This window comes from Leucoraja erinacea, chromosome 14, assembly GCF_028641065.1.
Source record: "Leucoraja erinacea ecotype New England chromosome 14, Leri_hhj_1, whole genome shotgun sequence".
Classification (NCBI taxonomy): Eukaryota; Metazoa; Chordata; class Chondrichthyes; order Rajiformes; family Rajidae; genus Leucoraja; species Leucoraja erinaceus.
The window spans coordinates 5,530,904-5,557,481 of NC_073390.1; the positions used below are offsets into that span (position 1 = coordinate 5,530,904).

General features: G+C 41.6%; 1 protein-coding gene across 7 annotated transcripts in view; it reads left to right on the forward strand.

The window, feature by feature from the left end:
- The window catches only part of abcc5 (ATP-binding cassette, sub-family C (CFTR/MRP), member 5), a 101,015-nt gene that overhangs the window by 53,179 nt on the left and 21,258 nt on the right, over positions 1-26,578 (forward strand). For all 7 annotated transcript variants that reach the window (XM_055645405.1, XM_055645407.1, XM_055645406.1 and 4 more), the window contains 9 exons: positions 5,316-5,440; positions 8,004-8,076; positions 8,400-8,603; positions 10,639-10,782; positions 14,065-14,164; positions 19,648-19,832; positions 20,225-20,371; positions 22,664-22,793; positions 22,959-23,112. In XM_055645405.1, coding sequence (XP_055501380.1) covers positions 5,316-5,440; positions 8,004-8,076; positions 8,400-8,603; positions 10,639-10,782; positions 14,065-14,164; positions 19,648-19,832; positions 20,225-20,371; positions 22,664-22,793; positions 22,959-23,112 — 1,262 coding nt within the window. The remainder of the gene's footprint in view (positions 1-5,315; positions 5,441-8,003; positions 8,077-8,399; positions 8,604-10,638; positions 10,783-14,064; positions 14,165-19,647; positions 19,833-20,224; positions 20,372-22,663; positions 22,794-22,958; positions 23,113-26,578) is intronic.

A 26,578-nucleotide genomic window follows, 5' to 3' on the forward strand; every position in this document is an offset into this window, starting at 1 on the left:
CTACCACTGTGCCACTGTGCTGCCCTTGGTTGTCACTCACCTGCTTGTGTGGATTTTCTGCAGATGCTTGGTGCTGGATGAATTGACCTCCACCCCATCCCCACTTTCCCTGCATTCAATAGGCATCTGGTGAAGTGGAAAAACATAGAAAATAGGTGCAGGAGTAGGCCATTCGGCCCTCCGAGCCTGCACCACCATTCAATATGATCATGGTTGATCATCCAACTCAGTATCCTGTACCTGCCTTCTCTCAATACCCCCTGATCCCTTTAGCCACAAGGGCCACATCTAACTCCCTCTTAAATATAGCCAATGAATTGGCCTCAACTACCTTCTGTGGCAGAGAATGCCACAGATTCACCACTCTCTGTGTGAAAAATATTTTTCTCATCTCGGTCCTAAAAGACTTCCCCCTATGACCCCTTGTTCTGAACTTCGCCAACATCGGGAACAATCTTTCTGCATCTAGCCTGTCCAACCCCTTAAGAATTTTGTAAGTTTCTATAAGATCCCTCCTCAATGTTCTAAATTCTAGCGAGTACAAGCCGAGTCTATCCATTCTTTCTTCATATGAAAGTCCTGACATCCCAGGAATCAGTCTGGTGAACCTTCTCTGTACTTCCTCTACGGCAAGAATGTCTTTCCTCAGATTAGGAGACCAAAATTGTACGCAATACTCCAGGTGTGGTCTCACCAAGACCCTGTACAACTGCAGTAGAACCTCTCTGCTCCTATACTCAAATCTTTTTGCTATGAATGCTAACATACCATTCACTTTCTTCACTGCCTGCTGCACCTGCATGCCTACTTTCAATGACTGGTGTACCATGGGTGGCTTTGAGTGGTGATAATCTTTGATAATATGCTGGCTGACAAAGGCTTCATACATTATTAAATTTCTCTGAAAATCAGACTAATTTAGAAACTAGTCAAATGGATTTGAATAATAACATAAAAAATCAAATGACTAAAAGCATGTTGAAACTCCAGTATATAATTAAAAGCATCGAAATGAAAGTGTTTGCACTTGCCTTTTCCCTTGGAGTCAAATGAATTGAGTTGCTGTTTATCCACATGTTCTCAGTACTCTGAGGACTGGGTGTAAAATGCATCCAAATCCATTTTTTCCATGTTGCTGCTCCACTACTGGGTCAATGGTGAGTTTAGCAATTGAACAGCCACAGTCAACTGTGCTGGTTTCTGATTTCTATCAAGTTTCAGCTTTCTCTCCCTCTCGGCTCCCATTTGCTCCCTTCCCTCTAAGACCACAGGGTGTCTGAATATTACAGGAGTGTTTAATCACCACTTAGATCCCACTCCACTTCATTTGCACTGTTATTGAACTATCATTCACCATGGTTCGGGCAATTAAAGGGATCTAATTAAACGTCTAAAGTACAAAGGCAACATGGAAAATTCAGCAGACTTTGAAGTTATCCAAGTCATTCTTAAGCTTATGGCAATTCTTTCAAAAGTTAGCTCAAATACTTGATAAGAGTCCAAACTAAACTATTCAATCTGAGAAGAGCTGGAGTTTCAAAAACATTGCAGACCATATTTAGAAACAACATGCTGGAGTAACTCAGTGGGTCAGGCAGCATTTCTGGAGAACATGGATAGGTGACGTTTTGGGTCGGGATCCTTCTTCAGACTGATTGTGGTGGGGAGAGAGGGAAGAAAGCTGGAAGAGAGGAGGGGCAGGACAAAATCTGGCAAGTGATAGGTGGATACAGCTGAGGTATTTTTGTTTTTGGATAGATCATATTTATCTATGGTAGAACACAGAAAGTACATGATAACAATCAGTTTGTTGATTACTTTAAAATTGTACTTAGCTGTTTTTTATGAATGGAGGAGGGTGAGAGAAGACCTGAATGAACGAATGAATAAGTTGGTCAAGTATGCACACATGCAAGGAATTTGCCTTGGTGCTCCACTCGCTATTAACAACACGACATACAGTAAACAATTAAAAATAGAACATGAAACATTAAGAATAAAACATTACCTAGAGCGGGGCCTTACATCGCCCAGCGCGGCTTTAAATGGCCACGGGACTTGCTAGCGCCCGTCGGGGGCTCCAACATCAAGACCCGGAGCGCGGCCTTGCATCGCCCAGCGCGGCTTTAATGGCCGCGGGACACTTACCGTCGCCCGCCGGGGGCTTTGACTCTGACATCGGGAGGAGAATGAGGAGTGCAGGGGAGAGATAAGACTTTGCCTTCCATCACAGTGAGGAGGAGATTCACTGTGATGGATGTTTGTGTAAATTGTGTTGTGTCTTGGTTCTTTTTCTTGTGTGTATGACTGCAGAAACCAAATTTTGTTTGAACCTCAATGAGGTTCAAATGACACAAATAAATTGTATTGTATTGTATTGTATTGTATTATAGTTTAAACATGTGAATGAAATAAAATACCAGAGCAAAATGAGGCTACAGACGTTTGGTTGATGATTACAGCTACTGCTCGTGGAAAAAAAGCTTTTTATGTCTGGCTGTGGCGGCTTTGACAATTCGGCGTCGCCTTCCAGAGGGAAGTGATTCAATGAGTTTGTGGCCAGAGTGAGGGGTCAGTGATGATCTTACCCGCTCGTTTCCTGGCCCTTGCAGTGCACAGTTTGTCAAGGTTGCAGCCAACAACTTGCTCAGCTGATCGAACGATTCGCTGCAGCCTCTGGTATCGTGCTTGGTGGCTGGGCCAAATCAAACTATGATGGAGAAGGTGAGGACAGACTCTACGATGGCAGTATAGAATTGGATCATCATTACCTGTGGCAGATTGTGTTTCCTCAGCTGCCGCAGGAGGTACATCCTCTATTGTGCCTTTTTGACTGGTCGATGGTGGCTCCCCATTTAAGGTCCTTGGAGATAGACAAAAATGATTGAGAAACTCAGCGGGTGAGGCAGCATCTATGGAGTGAAGGAATAGGTGACGTTTCGGGTCGAGACCCTGCTTCAGACTGATGTGGGGGTGGGGGGGCCGAAAGAAGAAAGGAAGAGGCGGAGACAGTGGGCTGTGGGGGGGAGGGGAAGGATGGAGGAAGCAAGGACTACCTGAAATTGTAGAAGTTAATGTTCATACACTGGGGTGTAAAGGAACTTAGATTCCACAGATGTTCCAGATCCTTGGAGATGATGGTTCCAAGGAACTTAAAAGACACCACAGATGTGGCTGGTGAGTGAGAGGAGAGGAGGGGGAGCTCTCCTAAAGTCTACTTTCAATTCCACTGTCTGAAGAGCATTGAGCTCCAGGTTGTTGCAAAGGCACCAGGATGCCAGCTGTGTCACTTCCTGTCTGTAGGCAAATTCCTCCCCATCCTGGATCAGTCCAATCAGGGTTGTGTCGTCCGCAAACATGAAGCTTAACAGAGGAGTCGGTGGTGGTGCAGTCGTTGGTGTAGGGAGAGTAAAGAGTGTTCAATTTTATTTCTATTGTATAAAATTATAAGGGGCCTAGTTAGAGTAACTAGAAAGTATCTAGTTCTCTTGGGGGGTGGTGGTGATGGGGTTACAAGAGTAATAAATTAGTGATGATGCAGAGGACCAGGACAGTCAGATGGCAATGAGAAAAAAAATCAATCAGATAATAAATACAAACATACATAATGTGAAAGTATTATCAATGGATATAGACCAAGACAAATTGGGTGGTGGCACCGAGTAAGGATGATATGATTGTAGATTAACCCTTTGAAAGTATCTAGGTAGTGTGAGATGGCAATTCTGGAATTGACATGTCAAAACATTTCTGCAAAAACTGAAATATGATGCAGTTCTTGTAGCTGTATTCAAGAAAAGATATTGATATACATGTTAAAGTGCTGGAGTAACTCAGTGGGTCAGCCAGCTTCACTGGAGAACATGGATGTATGACATTGAAGGATCAGGACCCTTCTTCAAACTGATTTGAGTGGGGGGGGGGGGGGTTGGATAAATAAAGCTAGAAGAGAGGAGGAGCAGGACAAAGCATGGCTTTTAATACTTGAACACGGGCAAAGGTTTTTCTTTGATAGGCAGATTGTAGGTCACAGGCCAGAGGTGACAACAGGTGTGAAGAGTGAAGCTCGGGGATAGAAACATTGTAAATTGTGTGGCTGGAGAAAGTAGGAGGAGTGGGATGAGAAAAGCTTGAATTTCCTGTCTAATTGTTAATAGATCTCGGAGAAATAGCTCAGAGAAACTAGGAGCTACAATTAGCATTTCCAGAAATCATTGGAGTTAGTTAATGCTGGTGAATTGCACAGTGAGTTGTAGATGTACCCAGTGCATTACACAAACCAGACTCTCCACCAGTGACTCCATCTACTCTTCACGCTGCCTTGGAAAAGCAGCCAACGTAATCAAAGACTTAAGATAGACACAAAATGCTGGAGCGGGACAGGCATCATCTTTGAATAGAAGGAATGGATGACATTTCGGGTTGAGACCTTTCTTCAGGCTGACGACATCTCGACCCCAAACGTCACTCATTCTTTCTATCCAGAGATGCTGCCTGTCCCGCTGAGTTAATCCATCATTTTATGTTTATCTTCGGTGTAAACCTGCATCTGCAGTTCCTTCCTATACAGTAATCAAAGACTTGTCCCACCCTGGTCATTCCTCCTTTTCCCTGCTCCCCCCTCTGCAGAAGATACAGCAGCTTGAAAGTTCACACCACTGTCCCAGGAACAGCTTTTTCCCCCTCCATTATCAGGCTTCTGAATGAACCTTGCATAAGCTAGGGTACTATTTGATTCACCTCCACCCATTGAAGGCAGTGGACTATGTCCAAGGAACTGATGCGCTACAATGCTGAGAACTATATTCTCTATCTACCCTTTGCACTATCTATTGTACTCGAGTTTGAACTTCTTATCGAGCCCACATAACAAGATTAGAAATTGTTCAGCCAGAGCTGAACACACTTCTCGGCATCTGCATACAATGGCGTCTTGCATTTATTGAGCTTCTTGTGCGTAGTGGTGGAAAGAGCGACGTGAATGCTCCTTCCTTGACCCCAGTTTGAACTGATTGTATGGTATATCTGAACTGTTTGGGCAGCTTGCAAAACAAAGCTTTTCACTGGACCGTGGTACATCTGACAATAATAATCCTAAACTAAGTGCCGCGATTTTAAATTTTAGCAAGTATGAAAAATTGTGGTGTGATTGGTTTTGAAAAGTATCAATACCATTTTGGAAATGGATTTCTCATGTTCTTTATAGCTACTTCAGGAATGGTAAAGAAACCAGGGGAAAAGAATGAGATGTGTCTTTACTTACTCCTTCACTTTGACATCACCTTTGAAAATATGCTCTTTCATTGATTATCCAGATGACCCTGATGGAAGGAAGTATTGCAGTTGATGGAAATTTTGCCTACGTGGCTCAACAAGCATGGATTCAGAGTGCCACAATTAGAGAGAATATTCTGTTTAACTGCGCATACATTGAAGAAAGGTAACAATTTTGGAATTAATAAGGAAATTGTTAGTCAAATTGAAGTATTTCGTATTGTATCAATTGGCTAAATGCAGAAATTGCTATATATAATCAGTTGTTATGGTTGCAACTGTGCAAAAGTCAATGCTAATATTTGATTAGCATTGACACATAAATGCTATTAAAACCAACAGGCTTCACAGTGGAAAAGCACCAGGCCTGCCATTCTGCCCAGTATTATTGGCTGCCAGGGTAACTTGGGGTTGGGGCCTCTGCATCTGCAGTCAGTGGACCACACCACTAGACTCCAAGATGAAGGAGGGCCAATGTGGGAACAGCAAGTCGGCATACTCTGGAAAGACATCATGCTTTTTAAAAATATCTGTGTATCCTTTTTCTCTCTCTCCAATTTCACTCCAATACCTTCTTCCCTGTTCCTCGCTCTGCACCCTCTCTGGATATTTTATCTTATGATGCTCTTGTGCAATGAGGTCTCTACAAATTTAAAGCTGCACCATAATTGCACTCTGTCAGTAGTAATATAGCCTAAGAATGTGCAACTTACTTGGTGCAGAATCCAACAATGTGAAATAGCTGAAACGAGGAACTGCAGATGCCAGTTTACAAAAAGACACAAATTGATGGAGTAGCTCAGCAGGTCAGGCCTTCATCCCTGGAGAAGGGGAGGAAGGCTGAAAGAGAGGAGGCGCAGGACAAAGTATGGAAGTTGACAGGTGAACACAGGCGAGAGGGTGTTTGATAAGCAGATGGTTGGACAACGGCTAGAGATGAAAGGACATTGCTTCCAGCTCCCCCCCCCCCCCCCCCCCCCCCCCTCATAATCAGTCTAAAAATGGGTCACAACTCAAAGTGTCACCTATCATGTTCTACAGAGATACTGCCTGACCAGCTGAGCTACTCCAGCCAGTGTCTAAATGTGAAAGATCCTAGCTTTCACACAGGGAAATAGCTGCTGAGGATTTGGGCATTGATGGAAAGCAGTGGTTTTCACAGAAAAATTGAGGTGTCATCGGAGCATTAGATGTAATGGAGGTGAGATTTAATGATGAGCACACCATCACCTTGAAGGCATTGATAGTACGTGGAATCTGCAAGATCCAGATGTTAAGGAGATATTCAAATGTATTCCTGGTAGCCAATCTGGACAGAGGGTGATAGCATTTGATGGTCAACTGGTTGAGCCCATAATATGCACTTACTGGAGTGAGTTGAAACTATTGTCTCCCCATTAAATCTGCATGTCAGAATGGTTAGGAAGAGGAATAAAAACAGCAGTTTACTCTGTTGCCTTTCAAGCACAGATCTGTGTGGTGAGGATGAGTGGATTGTGCAAGGCATCCAACAAGAAAGAAATAAATGAAGCCATGACCAAGTGAAAGAGATAGGAGCAGAGAAGTGATATGTTATGAAACAAAAGCAACGGAGGTGGAAGTCCAATGTTTGCATGTAGATTGGAGTGAAAATGGATGAGTGATCCAGGTAATTGGATCAATTTGTAAATTGAACATAGGGTGGAAATCCAAAGTTGAAAGTAAAGCCCCATGTGGAATGAAATTCATGGTTGGAATTAATTCTGAGTACCATTTAGCCAATGTAAAGGTTTAGAGATTGTTGAGCCTCAGTGACTCCAGGAACAAACTGAGATGATTACTTAGATGCTGGATGTTTTCCATAAAACATGGAGAGCAGAGAACAGTGAGTCATTGTGAGGCTATGCAGGTTGATAAATAGTTCCATCACTGTAAGTGTCAAAAATGGATAAAACACACCGGAAGAGGGATGAATGGAGATGGTGAGAGTTGGCTCATTTCGGAAGAACAACTGGCATTTTGTAGAATGGGCCATAAAGCAGAGTCGAATGCGAATAAGCAAGTAAATAAGATCTGTCTGATAGCACAGTGAAATTTTCCTGGCGGCAGGGCTAAAAAGCAAAGGACAGGCAGCAGACCAGATAGTGAAATCAAAGTTCCAGCAGACAATAGTTTCCCCAAAAATCAGCCTGGAGATAGCCCAGAATGAGCAAACAGAAAATGCTGGAAACACTTAGCAGGTCAGGCAACATCTGTCGAGAGAGAATAGTAAACTGTCAAGTATTGGCACTCTCCACAAATGTCACCTCGCCTGCTAAGTATTACCAGCAATTTTTGTTTCATTTAGGATTTGGAACAACTGCAGTATTTTGCTTTTTCAGAAGGTGGATTTCTATTTTCTCTTAGCAGGAAAATAAAGCTAAGATTTCCATGTACTTTGCAGATAACATCAATAATTGGATGACCAGTCATGAGCTAGAAAAAGTTACCTTTAAACGATGCAAGAAAGTAATGAAATATTGTAACTTATCCTATAGTATATATATACTTATCCTATAATTCCACTGAATTTTGTATACAGTAATTCACAAAGTGCTTGTTCAATTAGCCCTCTTAATAAATGTAATATTTGTTAATATTTGTGCCAATTTATTGGTGAATATGGAACAACCATTTTTGGGAAGATCTGAAATGTTTTTAAAGCTGTGACTTATTTAACAATGTTAAATTTGTCCTCTATTTCAACACAGATATAATAATGTTCTTGCTGTGTGTTGCCTAAGGCCCGATCTTGCAACATTGCCTAATGGAGATATGACACAGGTATGAAAAGTGCTGTTTTAATTTACTGTAACTGTATTGTGTTTCACTGCAGAGTTACTTGAAGATCAAACAATCTGCTGGTGCAGGTAATCTGAAATTGAAAACAGAACACATTTTGTTTGGCAGCTTATGAAGTATTTGACTTGAAAAGTTCATTTTTAAGGACGTCACCCCTATCCCAAACTTGAAGTTCTCAGATAGTTTGTTGCTCCAGATTCCAGCATCTGCAATCTCTTGCGTCACCCCAAACAGCTGTCTCAGAATTGAAAGATAATGTAAAAAAACCTAATCCTAATAGCTTTCCTCCATTTGCTGATACACAGGTAGGCGAACGAGGGGCTAACTTGAGTGGAGGACAACGCCAGAGGTTAAGTTTGGCACGTGCTTTATACAGTGACAGAAGTATCTATATCTTGGATGATCCACTCAGTGCATTAGATGCTCATGTTGGAAATCACATCTTTAATAATGTAATTAAAAAGCAACTGAATTTGAAGACTGTTCTCTTTATCACCCACCAACTTCAGGTGCGTTGAATTATGGATATGTATGTATATTTACTGAAAATTTAATTTTCAAATCCGGCACTTGGAACTTAAAATTTCCCTTTCTGATTGTTACTACTGGATTAATTGAAGATTAATATTTTAACAGTGTGATTTTCACTGAGTACAACAATGCTGCTTACTTTTATCTATTTACTATTTCGCAAATGTTTACCAAAAAAAAATAGAAACAAAGATCAAGTAGGTTGTTCATTAGGCATTAGCGGTTAGTTGATAATTAAGCAATAGGGGGAATTACTCTTAAAACACAGGAATATAATTTTATTTTGGGAGGTTGAGCATGCTAGGGACATTCATTGAATGAAAAGCATATGTTTGATATTGAAGAGAAACCAGAGAAGACACAGAAGGACATTACAATGAAAAGAATGGCAATTGAAACGCAATAGTAATTTAAGTTTGAACTAGACATTCGCCATCTCTACTGGGGGATGAGAATAACCATTTATTCTTAACAATTAATCCAAAAAGCCTGGTATGGGATTTTTCATATAAGAATGCCAGGAGACACTACCAAATGTTATTTCATTAGCAGAATTGTTTTCCCCAACAACATTGGTTGCAGTAAAGATATTTTTAAAATGTGATCATTGTTATATAATTTGTCTCAATATTTTCAAAGAATGGAGAAAATGGACAAAAAGTCCTTAGATAATTATTTTCAGCATATAAAATGGCCATGGACTGTTGTACTTTCAAATATGTGGTTAAACTTTGCAAGCCTAGATGTAGTGTAATGGAGCTAGATTTTCTTCAGGTAACTGATATCCACAATGAATGTTGCTGAACACCAAAATACCCACTGTTTCGAATCATTTGGATCTTCTGCATCAAGAAAGTAAAATTTTGGAAGGATATTATACCCAAGAAGCATTCTGTTACTTAGTGATTTAAGAAATAATATCAATTAGTTGGCGTGAACTGGAAAATGAGCTTATATTTTTAGAAAAGTACCTTTGTTATTATACATTTCTTCTTTGGACTTGTGCCTTTGGTTAAATGATAAAGTGCATCTTTCTTTATCTCCTGCTACAGCTAATTCCTTCAGAAATATGTAAAATAAGACTTACTTAATTCGTGTAGCACCTAATATTTGGACCAGTGACATTCTTAAATGCCAGGTTCAACTTCATACAATTTGCAGAGTAGTGACTTAAAAACATACTGCTTGCTATTGTTAAGCATTGCAGTTTTTCCTTGATTGCCCACACTGACAGAAACTTGATGGCTGGAAGCTGACTTGAAATGTAAGTCTTTTCAACTGAATTCCCATTTTGTACTTGTTTATGCGAGCAGTCTGGACAAATGTTGATGATTAGCAATGTAATATAACAGTTAAACCTTCACTGAAGCGGCTTCCTTATTTGGTTAATTCTGATATAATTGACAATGTATTATTGTTTTTTGTAACATTTCTTTCCCTTTTAGCTTTAACTTTGATGGGTTTTTTTTTTAAATAGGCGTTTTCTTCCTGATAAGGCTGCCAGTTGTTCATTTATTTTTAAGTGCGTGTTGAGCCCATTTTTTTCCCATCAAATCCCACTGTTATGTCATGGCCAAAATTAGTTTAGTGGGTGAAAATTTACAGTGGAAAGTTATCTACTATATTAATCAGTCTTCAAAAATGGTAAATTAACATTAAAATATAGTTTGCATGTTAATTAGAAAAGTTTGTTTTCAAGAATATGTATTGCAGTATAGTGATGGTGCTTGTCACGTGAAAATTGTACCTTGGGCCAAATGGAGGTGGAAGGCAAGAAAACAGAACATGTTTGTTTTACACTTCAAGGGTAAACTTACCAACACTGGTAAATTTCTGTTATTTTATTTTGCAAAGATGGTTTCTGATAGTTCTGATAGCATTGTGTTGACAGACCTATATGGTATTATACTTTTGCACTCTAAAACATTGTTGCAAAGAAGATTGTTCAAAGAATGTGAAGTGAAATGTAAAATGCAAAAATAAACTGATTGACTGTTTGCCTATTTTGAGCAGTATTTGGTCAACTGTGATGAAGTGGTGTTAATGAAAGATGGCTGTATAACCGAGAGAGGTTCTCATGAAGAGTTAATGATCTTGAATGGGGATTATGCAGCAATGTTCAATAATCTACAGTTGGGAGACACTCCGCATACTGAGGTAATTGTATAGTATCACCTAATAGAGCGTAATATGTGTACAGGATCTCTTTATTTATTGTACCATAAATAAGTTATCTTGCAGATTCTAATGTTGATGGAAGATACAGTGATCATAACTTGACTAATTTGAGGAGAGTATGGTAATGTGGTACATAATGTTATAATGCATCATATTTAGGAAATAAATTAAGATCGATGTGTTTACATGTGAGAATAAATCCCTCAAGCCAGACAAATTGAAAATAAATCTGTGGCTGAAAGAAGATAACATGCGGTAAATTTGACAAGATTTCAAGCAAACAAACCTATCCACTACAGTGATAAATCATTCCCAGCATTCAACATTTGAGATAAGCTGTAGCAGAATAGAAGAAAACCTACCTATATCTGCGTTAATCTCCTCGAGGCTGAGGCTCCGTGCCAACTCTCAGACACCTCCGCCTACTTATTCCTGGATCTAGATCCCACAGATGAGCACCAGGCCACTATCTCGAGCACCATCACTGACTTCATCCACTCCGGCTACCTGCCCCCCCCTCCAAGCCTCCAACCTCATCATTCCCCAACCCCGCATGGCCCGATTTTACCTTCTCCCCAAAATCCACAAACCTGACTGTCCTGGTAGACCCATTGTGTCTCTGCCTGTTCGTGCCCTACCAAACTTATTTCCACATACCTTGACTCCATCATAGAAACATAGAAACATAGAAAGTAGGTGCGAGAGTAGACCACCAGGTCCGTCGAGCCCACACCGCCATTCGCTCATGGCTGAACACTAAACAGACACACTTACCACAAACAGTAGACACAAGACACAGAACACAAGACACTACCCTCCCCTTTATACCTCTATCACCCCTCTCCACCCCAAGAACCTCGTGATCTCCTGGGGGAGGCAAAAAACCGGATAAAAACCCAGGTCCATCAGTCTCATTAATTTCCCTAATACCACCTCCTTGGTGATCTTAATAGTATTTAGCTCCTCCATTCCTACTGCCCCCTGTTTATCCAGCGTTGGAATATTTTTTGTGTCTTCTATGGTGAAGACTGATACAAAATACTCGTTTAATGCCTTTGCCATTTCCATGTTCCCCACCAACAACTCTCCAGTCTCACCCTCCAATGGACCAACGTTCACCTTAGCCACCCTTTTTCTTTTTATATAGCTATAAAAACTCTTACTATTAGTTTTTATGTTGTTCGCTAAATTCCTTTCATAGTCTATTTTCCCCGTCTTAATTAATCTCTTAGTTATTTTTTGCTGACCTTTAAATGCTTCCCTTCCTATCCCTCCCTACCTATGTTCAAGACACCTCAGCCACTCTCCGTCGTCTCCGGGACTTCCGTTCTCTAGGCCCCCATCCCCTCATCTTCACCATGGACAATAGACAATAGCTGCAGGAGTTGGCCATTTGGCCCTTCGAGCCAGCACTGCCATTCAGTCCAGTCACTCTATACCTCCATCCCTCACCAGGAGGGTCTCAAAGCCCTCCGTTTCTTCCTCGACTGGAGAACCAACCAATCCCCGTCGACAGATACTCTCCTCCGCCCAGCGGAGCTGGTCCTTACCCTTAATAACTTTTCGTTTGACTCCTCCCATTTCCTCCAAATACAAGGCTTAGCTATGGGCACGCGCATGGGCCCTAGCTATGCCTGCCTCTTTGTAGGGTACGTCGAACAATCCTTGTTCGAGACGTATCAGGCCCCCATCCCCGACCTCTACCTCCGCTACATCGACGACTGCATTGGTGCTACCTCCTGCACCCACACACAACTCACTGACTTCATCCATTTCACCACCAACTTCCATCCGGCACTCAAATACACCTGGACCATTTCTGACACTTCCTTACCATTTCTTGACCTCACTATCTCCATCTCAGGTGATAGACTTCTGACCGACATCCACTATAAACCCACTGACTCCCATGGCTATCTAGACTACACTTCTTCTCACCCTGCTTCCTGAAAGGACTCCATCCCCTACTCCCAACTCCTCCGTCTACGCCGCATCTGCTCCCAGGATGAGGTGTTCCACACCAGGGCATCGGAAATGTCCTCATTCTTCAGGGAACAGGGGTTCCCCTCCCCCACTATAGATGAGGCTCGCACCAGGGTCTCTTCAATACCCCGTAACACTGCTCTCTCTCCCCATCACCCCACTCGTAACAAGGGCAGAGTCCACCTAGTCCTCGCCTTCCACCCTTCTAGCTGTCACATACAACAAATAGTCCTCCATCATTTTCGCCACCTCCAACGTGACCCCACCACTCGCCACATCTTCCCATCTCCCCCCCCGTCTGCTTTCTGCAAAGACCGCTCCCTCCGTAACTCTCTGGTCAATTCTTCCCTTCCCACCCGTACCACCCCCTCCCCGGGCACTTTCCCTTGCAGCCGCAAAAAATGGTACACTTGTCGCTTTACCTCCTCCCTCGACTCCATTCAAGGACCCAAGCACTCGTTCCAGGTGCGACAGAGGTTCACCTGCACCTCCTCCAACCTCATCTATTGCATCCACCGCTCTAGATGTCAGCTTATATACATTGGTGAGACCAAGAGTAGGCTTGGCGATAGTTTCGCCGAACACCTCCGCTCGGTCCGCATTAACTAACCTGATCTCCCGTGGCTCAGCATGACCAGAAGCTCACATAAATATAGTGTCTTCAAAAACGGGTCAGAAGCTGGATATTATGGAGCAAATGATTTGCCTTTTGACATTAATAAGACACATCAGGATCTGGTTGAGTCCACTTGTTTAGTAGCCATTCACTACCATATCATTAATTCCACTCTAACATATCATTACTTTATTAGGTATCATCTACAAAATGCACAACAGTCATTGGGGCACAGCAGTAGAGTTGCTGCCTTACAGCGCCAGAGACCTGGGTTTGATCCTGACTAGGGGTGCTGTCTGTGCAGAGTTGAAAGTTTGTACGTTCTCCCCGTGACCTGGGTGGGTTTTCTCCAGGTTTCCTCCCACACTCCAATGACGTACAGGTTTGTTAGTTAATTGGCTTCAATAAAATCATATATTTCCCCAAGTGTGTATGTGAGTTACAGGGCATCAATTACTAGATTTCCACATTAAACTCCATGTGGGGTCGTGCTGGAATATGCTATAATCTTCATAACTAATGACTTTGAACACTGATCATGTTGCAATGATAGTGAAACTAAATTGTCGGTAACTTGTTCCGATTTAATAGGAGGATTTAATAGCAGTGTGCCTGAAGAGAGCCTTAACTTGTTTCTCTTCTGAATTTTGGTTATTTTTCAGGCAAACAACAAAAAAAACGCCAATAGTTCCTTTAAGAAAGCCCAAGACAAAGGCCAGACTGGATCAGTAAAGAAGGAAAGAAACACAAATGAAGCCACAGGTACTTCGAAATGACAGCTATTTAATGTAATTAATGTAGAAGTACATCTCAGTCAATAGACAATAGGTGCAGGACTAGGCCATTCGGCCCTTCAAGCCAGCACCGCCATTCAATATGATCATGGCTGATCATCCACAATCAGTATCCCGTTCCTGCCTTCCCGCCATATCCCCTGACTCCGCTATCTTTAAGAGCTCCATCTAACTCTCTCTTGAAAGCATCCAGAGAATTGGCCTCCACTCCCTTCTGAGGCAGAGAATTCGACAGATTCACAACTCTCTGGGTGAAAACGTTTTTCCTCATATCAGTTCTAAATGGCCTACCCCTAATTCTTAAACTGTGGCCCCTGGTTCTGGATTTCCTCAACATCGGGAACATATCTCCTGCCTCTAGTGTGTCCAATCCCTTAATAATCTTTTATGTTTAAATAATATACCCTGTCATCCTTCTAAATTCCAGAGTATACAAGCCCAGCCACTCCATTCTATCAACATATGACAGTCCCGCCATCCCGGGAATTAACCTTGTGAACCTACCTGCACCCCCTCAATCGCAACGGCCTCTGCAGTCCGTCTTTGGTTTTGTTATTTTTTGTCTCGTTTGAATGTAGTTTAAAGTGCTTTTTTTTTTAACTGGGTATGTGTGTGAGGGCGGGGTGGGGAACTTTTAAAATCTTTCCCCTGCACGGAGAACCCGACCTTTTCTCTGTCGGGTCTCCGTTGTCGTTGGGGCCTAGCACCGTAGAGCGGCCTCCAACCGGAACGACCTGGGGCTCCAGTCGCGGAGCTGCGGACTTACCCACCATCGCGGAGCTGGCCGAGTTCAGAGCGGGAGGAGCTGTGGTGGCGAACTGCTGCGGCCCGACTCCGGAGATTCGGAGGCTCCACCGCAGGTCTGGTGGACAGTAACACCGGGAGCCTGCGGGTCCCTGCAGGAAGACCGTTTTTCGCGGCTTCCGCAATGGCGACTTCTCTCGCCCGAGTTGCGGGGTTGAGAATGACCGGGAGCGGGGCCTTACATCACCCGGCGCAGCTTTAAATGGCCGCGGGACTTGCTACCTCCCGCCGGGGGCTCCAACATCAAGACCCAGAGCGTGGACTTGCATCACCCGGCACGGCTTTAATGGCCGCGGGACACATACCATCGCCCGCCGGGGGCTTTGACTCTGACATCGGGAGGAAAATGAGGAGTGCAGGGGAGAGATAAGACTTTGCCTTCCATCACAGTGAGGAGGAGATTCACTGTGATGGATGTTTGTGTAAGTTGTGTTGTGTCTTGGTTCTTTTTCTTGTGTGTATGACTGCAGAAACCAAATTTCGTTTGAACCTCAATGAGGTTCAAATGACAACAAATAAATAGTAATTGTAATTGTAATAGCAAGAATATCTTTCCTCAAATTTGGAGATCAAAGCTGCACACAATACCCCAGGTGTGGTCTCATTAGGGCCCTGTACAACTGCAGAAGGACTTCTTTGCTTCGACGCCTTTTGTTATGAAGGCCAACATGCCATTAGCTTTCTTCATTGCTTGCTGTACCTGCATGCTTACTTTCATTGACTGATGAACAAGGACCCCCTAATCCCTTTTTCCCAACCTGACACCATCCAGATAATAATCTGCCTTCCTGTTTTTGCCACCAAAGTGGATAACCTCGCATTTATTCACATTAAACTGCATCTGCCATGCATCTGCCCACTCACCCAACCTGTCCGAGTCACCCTGCATCCTCGTAGCATCCACTTCACACTGCCACCCAGCTTTGTGTCATCTGCAATTTTTCTAATGTTACTTTTAATCCCTTCATCTAAATCATTGATGTATATTGTAAATAGCTGCGGTCCCAGCACCGAGCCTTGTGGTACCCCACTCGTCACTGCCTGCTATTCTGAAAGGGACTCGTTAATCCGTACTCTTTGTTTCCTGCCAATCAATCATATCAGTTGAAATTAGTTTTGTCCAGAGATGGAGCTGCAGAATGAAGATTTTGGAATGAACGGTTACTGTTTTGAAAAGGTGTCAGAATTATCATCAGAGATCCATCAAAGTGGAGTTGGATTGTCCTCCTGTTGGGTCTTGAGATGATATGTCCTTCTTGGTGGACACTGTGCATGACAATTTAACATGGGGAGAGTGATGCATGGATGGCCAGCACAAAGTCCTTGGCAAAGCCAGGCCCAGGTCCAAGGGCATAGACTCCACAATGGATGGGAGTCTCACCTACTTCAGCATTCTTAGTTGTTGTGATGCTTGGCCCACACATGTCAGGCACCCCCCCCTTGACCTGCCTGCCATGGGTGACCCTGCTAGGAACATAGCTGCAGATGGTTTAGCTCGGAGGATCATAGGCACCGCTAGTCTCTCCACCACGACAAGGTGGAGACCCTAGGAGAATGTGTCAAAATATTTCTGGTTTCACAAAGTTAAGTCCTTTGGTGGTTAGTTACTATTGTATTGGTTGATTATATATTCGGTAACAAACATTTGCTCAAATATATTAAACAACCACTTTAGGTAGTAGATTTATCCTAATTTTTAAAACTGATTTTAATTACAGCAAATGGAAAGTGATCTGCTGAACATTCTTTCGGAGGTTTATGTGAAAAAAGTGGTTGCAGCAGTAAATCATTGAAACAGTGAAGTCCAGATCATAGGTTAATATTACTTTGGAGACGAGGCATGAATTTCCATCTTGCTTTGGAATTTCAAAATAAATCAAGTTGAGTTGACTGTCATTTCTACAGTTCAGTGAGGTACAGATACAATGAAAATCTTGATTATAGCAGCATCACAGGTACATAGAAAACACACAGAAACATAAATCATACACAACTTACAGAAGTTGAAATGAGAAAGAAAACAAAGACCATGGTAATGCATGTGGTGGTCCACAGTGTTCAGTTGCCGAGGGAAGTTTAGGGTTATGCCGCTCAGTTCAAGAAAATGATCATTGCAGAAAAATAGACACAAAGGGTTGGAGTAACTCAGTGTGTCAGGCAGCACCTCTGGAGAATGTGGATAGGTGACGTTTCAGGTCAGGACCCTTCTTCAGATTGATAGTGATGGGGTGAGTGGGAAAGAAAGCTGGAAAAGAGGAGGGGCAGGACATAGCCTGACAAGTTATAGATGGATTCCAGTGAGGCGGGTTTGGATAGGTAGATGGTTGGACAAAGGCCAGAGATGATAAGACTGAAGGTCTGAAATTAGGATAAAAGAGCTGTGAATTGTGAAACCAGAGAAAGGAATGTAGGGAGAAAGGGAGGGGAGAATTTGGTGGGGTGGAGGTATTGGTATGTTAATCAAAATCTGAGAATTCAATGTTCATACCGTTGAGTTTGAAGCTACCCAAGTGCAATATGAAGTGCTTTTCCTCCAATTTGCATGTGACCTCACCCAATCAATGGAGGAAGCCAAGGACAGAAAGGTCAGTAAGGGAATGAGATGAGTTAAAATGGTTAGCATTGGGAAGATCCAGTAGATCTTGGTGGACAGTGCAGGTTTTCAGCGAAATAGTGGCCAAGTCTATGTTTGGTCTCACCGTTGTAAAGGAGGGCACCAGGAACACCAGTTGCAGTAAATGAGGTTAGAGGAGGTGAACATGAACCTCTGCCTCACCTGAACGGACTGCTGGGGTCCCTGGATGGATCAGATTCAGATTGATTCAGATTCAATTTTAATTGTCGGATGTGAGAGACTAGGTATAGGGACAGGTGTTACATCTCCTGCGGTTGCAGGGGAAAGTACCTGGGGATGGGGTAGTTTGGGTGGAAAGGGAAGAGTGAACCAAAGAGTTGTATTGGGAGAGATCTCTGCGGAAGGCAGAAAGTGATGGGGAATGGAAAGATGTAATTGCTGGTGGGATCACCACATTGGTGGGGGCAGGAATGTATGAGGATGATATGTCGGATGCAAAAGCTGGTGATGTGAAAGATGAGGACCAGGGAAATTCTATCCTTGCTTCGTGGAGAGGGTGGGGGCGCGAGCAAGGAGTTAATCCGACACTTTGTCCTTTTTTGTTAATCAGCATTTGTAGATCCTTGTTTCTACACATTACAGGAAAGTAACTGTTCCTTAACATGCAAGAGTGATATTTCAGGCTTCTGTACCTCCCTGCCAAGAGTAGCAGTGAGAAGAGGGCATGGCTCAGACGATGGGAATCCTTGATGATAGATGCCATCGTCTTGAGGCAGCGCCACGTAATTGCTTTTGATGATGAGGAGAGCTGTGCCTGTGATGAACTGGGCTGAGGGTACCAGTCTATGCACCTTCTTGTGTTCCTGTGCATTGGAATAGCCATAGCAGACCATGATGCAAGTCGTCAGGATACTTTCTACATCTGTAGGAGATAGATCTTTGGTGACACGCTGAATCACTTTAAACTTTTGAGAAAGCGTTGTTGTGCCTTCTTTGTAATTACATCTCTGTGTTGGGTTCAGGACAGGTCCAAGAGATTAAGATAACTAGATGGTCAAATGCAACAGCCACCCATCCTGCTTGTTATTGGAATTAGCTGCTGGAGGTGCGATTTGATAAGATTGTAAGCTTTCATACCCTTCTTCTCCGCCCCCCCCCCCCCATGGTGTGAGATATTGATAACTCAACATTTTGATTAATGAAGAGAGTAGGTCAGAGAATAGGTTTACATTATCTGAATCTTATAAATCCGAAGATGCAGGATTGAACTAAGTAACTGCCTATATTTAGATGCTAACGGTTACTTCTGCTTATTGTGCTGGAATGTAAAATGCAGTGCCGGTGAAGTTGTTTAAACACCCTGATCATTGCTGTGGAGGTTTTTGGTGGAAATGCCATTGGTACAAGCGTTTAAGATTTTCTTCCCCACAACTTTGTCCCAGTGTTTATGTTAAGGCATTGCTTCTCACACCAATGAATTTCTACACTCTTAACTTCGTTTCAATCATATTATTCTGTAAAATTTTAAAGCAGATTATGTGTTTTTCTCAAAATATGACACTTGGGTTCTCCCCAACAATTCTCTGCTTGTCAGATCCAGCATTATTTTTGAATGTAAAACTTGTTAGCTGTAATCTTAGGAATCCAATAAAAAATATTGTTGCTGTTGTCATTTTTTAAACTTTGGTGGCTCATCATTCATTATTGACCTGGTGTCCTACATAAGGGTGTATTACATAAAGCTATTTTGTATGTAAGAATATAAAATATTGAAAGGTTACATTGGAATGCAACATATTTGATGGGCAATAATGTCACAAGGAAACGAAACACACAGCATTATAGATTGGGAAATGTTAAATATAATATAAATAATGCTGGGCGTATTGGCCAGGTCAGACAGCAGCTATGGAGGGAGAAACAGTTAACATTTCAGGTCAGTGACCTTTCATCAGAATTACACAATCTCACAAAAAATATTGTGTTCTGTGAAGCTATTTTTCTCTGGAGCTGAGAATATGCTGGTACTATACGTGACAATGGATAATCTGGTTCTTTTATTCTGTCTCCAGATCAGCTTGGACAATCAGAGGAAAAAGGGAAAGGTTCTCTACCATGGTCGGTATATGGAGTCTACATCCAAGCAGCAGGAGGCCCACTGGCATTTTTCTTTATAATGATCCTTTTTATAATGAATGTAGGAAGTGTTGCCTTTAACAACTGGTGGCTTAGCTATTGGATCAAAGCAGGAAGTGGGGTAAGAACTGGAATTATCATAAAGCCAATATACTTCATTTTATAGCAAACTTTAAATTGATGACATTAATCATTATTTTAGTCATTTCAGCACCGTTGAAACAATAATAATAATAGCTGTTCTTAAAGTAACAAATTCTCTTGCTAGTCATCAAGTAGCAAACAGGCAGTTAAAGATCGATCGTGCAATCTACAAATTTGATGTGTTGTTATCCATTCATGATTAATTTGTCTGGAGGTCTCCTATTGCTTCAAAGTAAAACAAGATGGCTTTTTCATTAAATAGCACATTCAGCGTTGTTATTTTTCTATAAATTATAGAAATTATTATTCTAGCACCCTTCTTGTATTAGAAATATTTTCAAAAATGTTGACTCTTACTCTTTTTTGCAGAATATGTCTTTGACTAAAGAGAATACAACTTATGTGGTTCAGACTATGAAGGACAATCCACATATGCATTACTATGCAGGGATCTATGCAATTTCAATGGTAGCAATTCTGATCATCAAGGTAGTGCGTGGCATTGTATTTGTTAAGGTACGATAGTAATTTTACGATATTAAGGTGTAATTAAGTACTTTAATACTTTTTCTGAAATCTTAGCATTAGGAATTCTTAGTTAGCTCTTCAAGATATAACTCAGATTTGTTTTGTGATAAATAGTGAATTTGCATTAAGACTGCTCTCATTTTTATTGACACACATGACTGCTGTATTCCCAGACAATAAATGAGATATTGCTCTTCAAGCTTGCCTTGGGCCTCGTTGTAACAGTGGAGGAGATCACAGGCAAAAAGGTCAGAGTCGTAGTGAAATGGTGAATTAGATGGAAGGCAACCAGAAAATTAGAGTCACTCCTGTGGACCGAACACAGGTCCCACTGCGGCGACCTAATTGGCGAGTTTAGGAGAGTTTCAAAAAGTGTCATGTTGAAGACCTCCATCGGCTATGTGGAAGACTAGCTTCGACTAGCTTCAGGAAATTGGAAACCAAATAGTGGAGAGTGAAGGCGACCTCCTTCGATCTCCTTCGACCTATCTTCGACTATGTTGAAGACTATCTACGACTACCTTTGATTACCTTCGACTACCCTCGATTACCTACGAATAACATGCCAACCTGCTACGACCTACCTCGACTAAACCTACGAGTAAAAAAATATATTGATTTTGTTTCCATGGCGATCTTTTTTTACTTGCGGGCATTTTTCAGCATGTTGAAAAATACGCCTCGACCTAGATGAGGCCTCGAGTATGCGGGGGCTACTCTCGAGCATGAAGGAGTGTTACAAAAACCTCCTAGGACCTCGTGTCGACCATGCTGCGAGTATGAGTCAAGGGCAAACTCTTCTGAACTCGCGGATTAGGTCGCCGCAGTGGGACAGCCCCTTTAATCCGCAAAGTGTTCACCCAACCTGCATTTGGTTTCTCGACTAACGAGACCGCACTATGAATATCGAATATACAGTGCCACATTGGAAGAAGAGCAAGTGAATTTCCTGCTTGCTCTAGAAAAACTGTTAGGTCCTAGATAGTGGAAAGGGAAGATGTGGAAAGATAGATGTTGCATTTCCTATGTTTGCAAGAGAAACGACTGTATGATGTGTAGACTTTGTGGCCTTCTAGACACGATACAAAATTCTCCAACTCAAGGTAGCTCTCTCTTTTTGTCCATATCAGAACTGGGTTTTATTGCCTTTTGTCATTTTGGCCTAGTTCTTATTCTACCAAGTAACGTGGCCTGCTGGGCATGTTTCCACATTCTCACTATTTCCAGCAATTACAAAGACATAAAATCTTTAAGTGCCGGTAATCTTTAAAATCTTTAAGCTGCACGGTGGCTTTGCGATTGAGCTACTGCCTCACAGCACCAGAGGCCGAGGTTCGATTCTGACTACGGGTGCTTGTCTGTACGGTCTTTGTACGTTCTCCCAGTGACTTGTGGGGGTTTTCTCCAAGTTCTTTGGTTTCCTCCCACACTCCAAAGACATACAGCCTTGTAAATTAACTGGCTTGGGGTAAATCTAAAATTGTCCCTATTGTGTGTTGGGCAGTGTTAATGTGCGAGGATCGCTGGTCGGTGTGGACGCAGTGGGCCGAAGGGCCTGTATCTGCGCTGTATCTCTAAACTAAACTAATCTAAACTGCCTGCATTCACCCAATCAGTGATTTTGCCTTTGTTCTTGATCTTTCTTCCACCCCCTCTCTCCTACTGAAAACTAATGCCCGGGAGTGATGAGTGAATAAAATATTGTGCTATTTGGGACCTAGGCACCAAACCTTTGGATAAAAAGTTTGTAGAATTGACGAATAGAGAACAGATGAAGTACATTGGAATTATCAAATCTAGAAGTTTCATGAGGATGGATAAGGGTTTGTTTCACTGTCAGTTGAACTGAGGCAGAGCAAAGTTAGGCAATTTATGGAGCTGGAATCAAGTGGTTTTGGATACGATACAGCCATGCAGCTGCAGCTGAAATGTGTCTTGGTGAGGTTAGATGGAAGATTGCAATCTGGTTCTATTTTTGCCATTAAAGAATAGTATTGGTGGGAAGGAAATAGAATTTGACAGTCTCTCACTTTTGAGGCATATTCAATTCTGTGCAAGTAGATGTAATACTTAAAAAATTTTTGTTCAGAATTTGATTTGAAATAGATTTTTTTCATTAACTTAAGAAAATACCTTGTGCATTGATTGATGTCTGTGATGAAAACGTGTACTGTGGCACAACAATCTTTTCCTAAAATGCCGCAAAAAGATATATTGCATTTGAAGTGCGTGAAATTACAGATAATTATCGGCTTCATGGCTTCTATGTTTTTGTTGAAGGGAACACTCAAAGCTTCATCCAGTCTTCATGATGAGCTCTTTCGCAAAATCCTCAGGGGTCCCATGAAATTCTTTGACATTACTCCTGCTGGCCGAATACTCAATAGATTCTCAAAAGATATGGATGAAGGTAAAAATGTGTTGATATTTTAGAAAAGTTTGTTTGTAAATCTCATGTAGCTAAGCCATTGTCTTATAATACTGTCATGAAAACTAACATAGACTAGCATAAACCAGTTATAACTCAATTATGTTTCTCCACATCTGAAATGTTTTTTTCCTCATTTTTTTTTAGTGGATACACGACTTCCTTTACAAGCAGAAATGCTTATTCAAAACATCATCCTGGTGTTCTGCTGCATTGGCGTCATTGGTTCGGTCTTCCCATGGTTTCTGGTTGCATTTGGTCCTCTTGCCATTCTTTTCATTATTCTAAACCAGGTGTCAAGGTAATAATAACTTTAACGGTTTTTTTTAATGCACTTGATAATTGTTTCCTTCTGTTACCATCCCTTATGGTCAGAATAAAGCAGTGGGCAGATCTTCAGATTATTTCTCATCCACTTGCCATAAAGTGGAATTACTGCCAATGACAATTAGACTACACCAAAAAGTTTACTTGAGCTTTGCCTAAAGATTGAGTATGGGTAAGAATAAATGTTGTCTTTAATTAATTAATAATATATGCATTCAGCGTTAAAGATGACTGAACTTTATTGCCTTCCCTCAAAGTGGGAAACATTGATTCCGCCGTGTGGGGATGTCTATGTTAAACTCTATCGTGTATTATGTTCTTTTTATTCACATGGCTGTATGCTAACTCAAATCTCACTGTACCAATTGGTGCATGTGACAATAAATGTAACATTAATTTGAAAGATACATAAGTTATTTATTCTTCCTTACTCCTGAAAATTTACAATACAGTAAAGATTTTATTTTTGAGGGTCAGAATTATGATGTTGATATCCATGATTGATTTAGTTAACGATAAAATGTCCTGTAAAGTGCAATCATTCCTCTTTCCAAATTAAATGAAATTCTGATGGTCACTGTTCACATATGTTGCGTTCATAATTCAATATATTTTGTTCATGCCTTAAATTGCAAAATCAGTCGAGTGGAAGATAGTCAGGAATGTTCAGAGTGTTCTTCAGATTGTATTAAAAAGTGATTATGCTTTATGTTTAACCATATAACCATATAACAATTACAGCACGGAAACAGGCCATCTCGACCCTTCTAGTCTGTGCCAAACACGTATTCTCCCCTAGTCCCATATACCTGCGCTCAGACCATAACCCTTCATTCCTTTCCCGTCCATATAACTATCCAATTTATTTTTAAATGATAAAAACGAACCTGCCTCCACCCCCTTCACTGGAAGCTCATTCCACACAGCCACCACTCTCTGAGTAAAGAAGTTCCCCCTCATGTTACCCTTAAACTTCTGTCCCTTAATTCTCAAGTCATGTCCCCTTGTTTGAATCCTCCCTACTCTCAGTGGGAAAAGCTTATCCACGTCAACTCTGTCTATCCCTCTCATCATTTTAAAGACCTCTATCAAGTGCCCCCCCTTAACCTTCTGCGTTCCAAAGAATAAAGCCCTAACTTGTTCAACCTTTCTCTGTAACTTAGTTGCTGAAACCCAGGCAACATTCTAGTAAATCTCCTCTGTATTCTCTCTATTTTGTTGACATCCTTCCTATAATTAGGCGACCAAAATTGTACACCATACTCCAGAATTGGCCTCACCAATGCCTTGTACAATTTTAACATTACATCCCAACTTCTATACTCAATGCTCTGATTTATAAAGGCCAGCACACCAAAAGCTTTCTTTACCACCCTATCTACATGAGATTTCACTTTCAGGGAACTGTGCACAGTTATTCCCAGATCCCTCTGTTCATCTGCATTCTTCAATTCCCTACCATTTACCATGTACGTCCTATTTTGATTTGTCTTGCCAAGATGTAGCACCTCACACTTATCAGCATTAAACTCCATCTGCCATCTTTCAGCCCACTCATCCAACTGGCATAAATCTCTCTGTAGACTTTGAAAATCTACTTCATTATCCACAACCCCACCTATCGTAGTATCATCTGCATACTTACTAATCCAATTTACCACACCATCATCCAGATCATTAATTTACATGACAAACAACAGTGGACCCAGATCCCTGTGGCACCCCACTAGTCACTGCCTCCAACCTGACAAACAACCATCCACCATTACTCTCTGGCATCTCCCATTCAGCCACTGTTGAATCCATCTTGCTACTCCACCATTAATACCCAACCATTGAACCTTCTTAACCAACCTTCCGTGAGGAACCTTGTCAAAGGCCTTACTGAAGTCCATATATACAACATCCACTGCTTTACCCTCATCAATTTCCCGAGTAACCTCTTCAAAAAATTCAAGAAGATTAGTCAAACATGACCTTCCAGGCACAAATCCATGTTGACTGTTCCTAATCAGACCCTGTTTATCCAGATGCTTATATATATATATTATCTCTAAGTATTATTTCCATTAATTTGCCCACCACTGACGTCAAACTAACAGGTCTATAATTGCTAGGTTTACTCTTAGACCCTTTTTTAAACAATGGAACAACATGCGCAGTATACCAATCCTCCGGTACTATTCCCGTTTCTAATGACATTTGAAATATTTCTGTCATAGCCCCTGCTATTTCTACACTAACTTCCTTCAATGTCCTAGGGAATATCCTGTCTGGACCTGGAGACTTATCCACTTTTATTTTTCTCAAAAGTGTCAGTACTTCCTCTTCTTTGAATCTCAGTTTCCATAGCTACTCTACTTGTTTTCCTTACCTCACATAATTCAATATCCTTCTCCTTGGTGAATACCGAAGAATAGAAATTGTTCAATATCTCCCCCATCTCTTTTGGCTCTGCAGATAGCTGTCCACTCTGACTCTCTAATGGACCAATTTTATCCCTCGTTATCCTTTTGCTATTAATATAGCTGTTGAAACCCTTTGGATTTACTTTCACCTTACTTGCCAAAGCAACCTCATATCTTCTTTTAGCTTTTCTAATTTCTTTCTTAAGATTCTTTTTACATTCTTTATACTCCTCAAGCACCTCATTTACTCCATGCTGCCTATAATTATTGTAGATCTCTCTCTTTTTCCGAACCGTTTCCAATTTCCCTTGAAAACCATGGCTCTTTCCAATTTTTACTATTGCTTTTCAACCGAACAGGGACATAAAGATTCTGTACTCTTAACATTTCACCTTTAAATGTCTTCCACATCTTTCCCATAAAACAAACTGTCCCAATTTACTTATTTTAAATCCTTTTGCATCTCCTCAAAGTTAGCCTTTCTCCAATCAAAAATCTCAATCCTAGGACCAGTTCTGACCCTCTCCATAATTATATTGAAACTAATGGTATTGTAATCACTGGTCCGAAACTGTTCCTCAACGCATACCTCTGCCACCTGACCCGTCTCATTTCCTAACAGGAGGTCCAGCACCGCCCCTTCTCTAGTAGGTGCTTCTATGTATTGTTGCACAGTCTATGTGTGGAAAATTGAAATCTCCCACACTCACTACCTTGTGCTTACTACTAATATCTGCAATCTCCTTACATATTTGCTCTTCCAATTCTCGCTCCCCATTTGGCGGTCTATAATACACCCCTATAAGTGTTGCTATCCCTTTCCCATTTCTCAGTTCCACCCAAATAGCCTCCCTAGACGAGCCCTCTAATCTATCCTGCCAAAGCACTGCTGTAATATCTTCCCTGATAAGCAATGCAACACCTCCACCTCTTGCCCCTCCAATTAGAGAGCTCGGAAAAATGCTGAAAAGCAGGACCTCCAGGATTGTTATCTCCGGTTTGCTTCCAGTTCCTCGTGCTGGCGAGAGCAGG